The 5,000-nt window shown below is 42.8% G+C and overlaps 1 protein-coding gene across 1 annotated transcript; it reads right to left on the bottom strand.

Moving 5' to 3' along the window:
* Nucleotides 1-117: 117 nt before the first annotated feature.
* On the bottom strand, nt 118-4,839 carry SARC_04040 (hypothetical protein; the record flags this gene model as incomplete). Its single annotated transcript, XM_014302137.1, has 6 exons — nt 118-623; nt 1,053-1,165; nt 2,053-2,194; nt 2,759-2,922; nt 3,776-3,894; nt 4,731-4,839. Coding segments are annotated over 6 exons (707 nt in total), but the record flags the coding sequence as incomplete, so codon positions are not given.
* Nucleotides 4,840-5,000: the final 161 nt, after the last annotated feature.

The raw sequence follows: 5,000 nt of genomic DNA, 5'->3' as shown, positions 1-5,000 counted from the left end.
GTTTGTTTGCGCACGTGATAGGACTATGAGGCAAACAGCCCAACCCTCAATTTGCGCATGTGATAGGACTATGAGGCAAACAACCCAATTTTCAACACGTTTGTTTGCGCACGTGATAGGACTATGAGGCAAACAACCCAACCGTCAACACGTTTGTTTGCGCACGTGATAGGACTATTATGCGCATGCCTTGCCACGAGTGTGGTGGGCTCCGTTTCAGTCTAGTGCTGACAGGAAGCAACACGCGTTTGTGCTAAACCTCGTGACTACAGAGGAGGGTTTACTGGAGTGACGTGCATGAGTACGGCAGGTGTAAGGCAGAACATGCGATGGGGTCTCCTAACTTTAACCTTCGTACTACCACTTCCTGTGAGTGGTAGGACATACATGGATGGTAAGGCAATGCGGCTTTGTGAACACGTGATTGGCCGTGGTTGAGACTGTAGCCAGGCATATGGACAGTGGTTGTAGGTACGGAGATGTACCTACACACCTATTTAAGGTAGCGTGTAGGTATCTTCAGGTATGTTGTGTTTGTGTCTAATACAGCGATCAGAGCCTCGTCACGGGGGATGTTTGAAGTACGCGTTGAATGAGAATCCATATCCGTAGCCAAATGGAACCTGCAACCGAAGACAGATATTGAGTATGGCAGGGCACGCTAGATGGATATAACCTCTTACAATGAGGAGTGCACACACACACACACAAACATATATATACATATACATACATATACATATATATACATATACATATATATACATATGCATGTACATATATATACATATACATATATACATATATACATACATTACACACACACACACACACACACACACATATATATATATAAACGGCAGTACTCACTGAAATATATGTGGAGAATTGGGCATATGTGCAAGTCTTATATCGCGAGTAAGACCATACATATATCCTTTCCCCAAGGTAACACAGTGTATGTACGAGCCTTCTCCAGGGTAGCAAGGTGTATATAATTGTACTAAAGTAGTAGGCATGACTAACAAGTGAACAAGTTCAAGTGCACATACCAGTCTCGATAGCTGTGTTAACTGTCCGCCGCCGCCGCCGCCACCACCACCTGATATGCGCAATCGCGGACACCTTGACTTGTCTCTCAATAAATCGCTGATCCTATCGAACGCTGATAAAAGAATATATATATATATACATATAACTATAAATATATGTATAGATATAAATATATATGAATAGACATGTATACACACACACACACACACATATATATATATATGTGTGTGGGTTTGTGTGTGTGTTTGTGTTTGTGTGGGTGTGCGGGTGTGTGGGTGTGCATGTGATTGTGCGCGTGTTTGTGTATGTATGTGTGTATCATACATATATATACTTGCATAGCGCAGAAATGGGGAATGGAATGCGCCTTCATATCGCAGACCGTAGTCCTTACTTTGAACCGATATGTACAATCACCTGTATTAGCTTGTGCCATAAACACCATTGGGACTCGTACGGCTGCGCAGGAAAGTGTAAAAGGTTTTTTCTCAATAAATTATGGTACACGTGTACATCTGTTTTTTTAGTTCTGGTTAGCTACGGAAAGACGCACACACCCATGCATACATAGAATACGTATTCATATGTGTACATAAGCATATAAGTAGAGTCATATGTGTATCAGTGTATTTTCACACACGCACATGTTTATATATATATATACATATATATAAATAATTAACTATTGATCTGCTATGCTTCAAGCGTGAGCACACACAACGTATAACATATCACGTATTGACAGTTCGGTTATACACTTAATCTATTCTCCACTCACTCAATGCACAACACTATAGCACGTGTCCACAGTAAGGCTATTCACTCAATCTTCAACGCATTAACTTCTGTTGACACCAACGCCCTGGGCATTTACTCTGACTAAATCGATGCATATAAAACGAGCCAGTATCTCGAACTCCTTGTACGATGTACGACATCTCAACCCCATACCGGAGGACATCAACAAGCAATCTGTGACACCCCCCTTCACACGCATACCTTTTTTCCACCCCCTATAATCCACTGCGTCTGCGTCACAGGTTGCGCGTGTGTGGTAGACGTTGTCCCTGTGGCTGTATGAGCCTCCAGACCCTCCCCCTATACTGGTGCGGTGCACATGTTCGCACTGAGTCCTCTCATACTGCGGGCCAATAGTTTTTCGGAGATATAAATAGAATAAATCAAACCCTGGTGGGATTATACTATATTCATAGTGGTATATACGCCGGGCCGTGTGTATCGTAGTCGTTCTTGTAGAGCACTGGATGATGTAAAGGTGAATATTATATATATATATACGTGCACTGAATGGCGTACATATGTACTCGCACAAGGACACGAACCCCAATCACTAGAAACTAAAGAATATATACTCAATGGATCACAATACTCTCACAAATCAGATCTCTCTGGAAGTTAGTCCATCGCAGTTGGGTATTAGGGTTTAGGGTTTTGAAACACAGGCACAGTACACTGGGTTTTAGAGTTTTAGGGTTTCAAAACACCGGCACAGTACACTGGGTTTTAGAGTTTTAGGGTTTTATGGTTTCAAAACACCGACACAGTACACTGGGTTTTAGAGTTTTAGGGTTTTATGGTTTCAAAACACCGGCACAGTACACTGGGTTTTAGAGTTTTTGGGTTTTATGGTTTCAAAACACCGGCATATTACACTGGGGTTTAGGGGTTGAACACATTTACCTACCAATGATTCAGGACAGTCCCCCCAGTCATACAGCTGCACACCACCACCGCCACCGCCGCCGCTGGTCTTAATCGAATGGTCACGTCTGAAATCAGCCCCACTACCCCCACCCCCTCCGAGCTCTAGTACCACAAACGACTCGTGGGCATCCGAGTCGCAGATGACTGGGGATGTCAAGGAGAAAGATAGAAGTAGGTATATAGAGGAGAAAGATAGAAGTAGGTATATGAAGGAGAATTATAGAATTAGGTATATGCAGGAGAAAGCTACAAGTAGGTGTATAAGGAGAAAGATGGAATTAGGTATATAAAGGAGAAAGATACAAGTAGGTATATAAGGAGAAAGATGAAAGTAATAGTGTAAGGAGTAAGATGAAAGTAGGTATATAAGGAGAAAGATACACGATGTATTTATTTGGTATGGGGTAATAGTTCTTTTGGCGTACAGAGGTGATCCCGAATAGGAGGACGCCAAGACAACCGATATATGTATAATACGGTGGCATTGCTACCATATCCACTAGGACGACGAATGACTACGCCTCTAGAAGATACATACATACATACATACATATATATATACATATATGTATATATATATATACGTATATATATATATATATATATATATATATATATATATATATATATAAGTATATATATGGTCGTCCGAGAATCACTTAGCAGTGCGGGGAGAACAGCAGAGCGTGACGATGATGCGTGGTCTAACGGATTGGGTATACGTTAAAACGGAAAAACAAAAGTACTGATTAGCGTATAGGCAAAAGACTGTTCCCGTTTTGATATACATGAACACCCATGAATATACCATACGTGACACATACACAGCCATGTATATGTACACTATCACCAACACCAACCCGTACCTGCACCCATTTTGATGCACAGCCACCTTATACATATAACCATGCCCACCTATCTACATATTTAAAAAACACACACAGATAAACGCATACCCACCTATCTACACATGAACAAGCGCGTGCACTGCACCTACATTGCGCGCCCAGACCAAAGCCACCGCCGCATTGATACGCCCAGTACGGCCAATCCTTATCATTGTACGTTTGCTGACGTCGCTGCTGGTTGCCATGGCGACCCAGCCGACGCCGACAACTGCGGTGTTCAGGCGAGAGAATGTGAGAGATAGGCTGACACGCATAAGTAGACTGTCCATGACTGACGAGTAGGTAAGTAGGTAGAACTCTTGAGGCAAGCGAATGTGCGAGATAGCCTGACACGCATATGTAGATTGCCCATGACTGACGAGTAGGTAAGTAGGTAGTACTCTTGAGGCAAGCGAATGTGAGAGACAGCCTGACAAGCAGATGTAGACTGTCCATGACTGACGAGTAGGTAAGTAGGTAGAACTCTTGAGGCAAGCTAATGTGAGAGATAGCCTGACAAGCATATGTAGACTGTCCATGACTGACGAGTAGGTAAGTAGGTAGAACTCTTGAGGCGCAAAGCGGGCAGGCGTAATTAAAATGGCATCAGTACGGTTACAGCATCGCCTATGTTACTATGACACAGCAATACAGTTCACACAGGTCTATTGTAGAGCAATACACTTGATATGTCTATTGCAATGAACTGGATGTGATTGTATTGTAATACACCTGTTGTAGTTCTATTGTATTGCCATACACTTGATATAAGACTATTGCAATGAACTGGATGTGATTGTATTGTAATACACCTGTTATAGTTCTATTGTAGAGCAATACACTTGATATAAGTCTATTGCACTGAACTGGATATGATTATATTGTAATACACCTGTTATAGTTCTATTGCGTAGCAATACACGTAATTGCACGACGCCGGCCAACCATATCTACCACAGACCACAACAGCACAACACCCTCACAGTCACGACAGGCACATCATGACTTGTGACACGTACCGAACTGTCACATACGATTATCGGATGAACAACTGATGACTCATACTTTGATTGTCTGATGCGCTGCCCACTCACCCGCCCACCGGCGTGTAGCCTCGGGAAGGACTTGCGCTCAAGCGCTACTCCCAATGAGTCATAGGCTGTCGCTGGACGGTCTGTGAAAAGGCGCGCGCGGGGGAGGGGGAAGGGGTGATGAAACAGTGGTATAAGGAAAGAGACAACGGAAATACACACAACAGTAACAGATACATAGGGCAACAACGAATCATCGAGTATTGTATTCACATCAATTGTAAACCAGACTCAAAAATATGGA

Source organism: Sphaeroforma arctica, assembly GCF_001186125.1.
Source record: "Sphaeroforma arctica JP610 unplaced genomic scaffold supercont1.218, whole genome shotgun sequence".
Lineage (NCBI taxonomy): Eukaryota > Ichthyosporea > Ichthyophonida > Sphaeroforma > Sphaeroforma arctica.
This window is presented reverse-complemented; position numbering and strand designations above follow the sequence as displayed.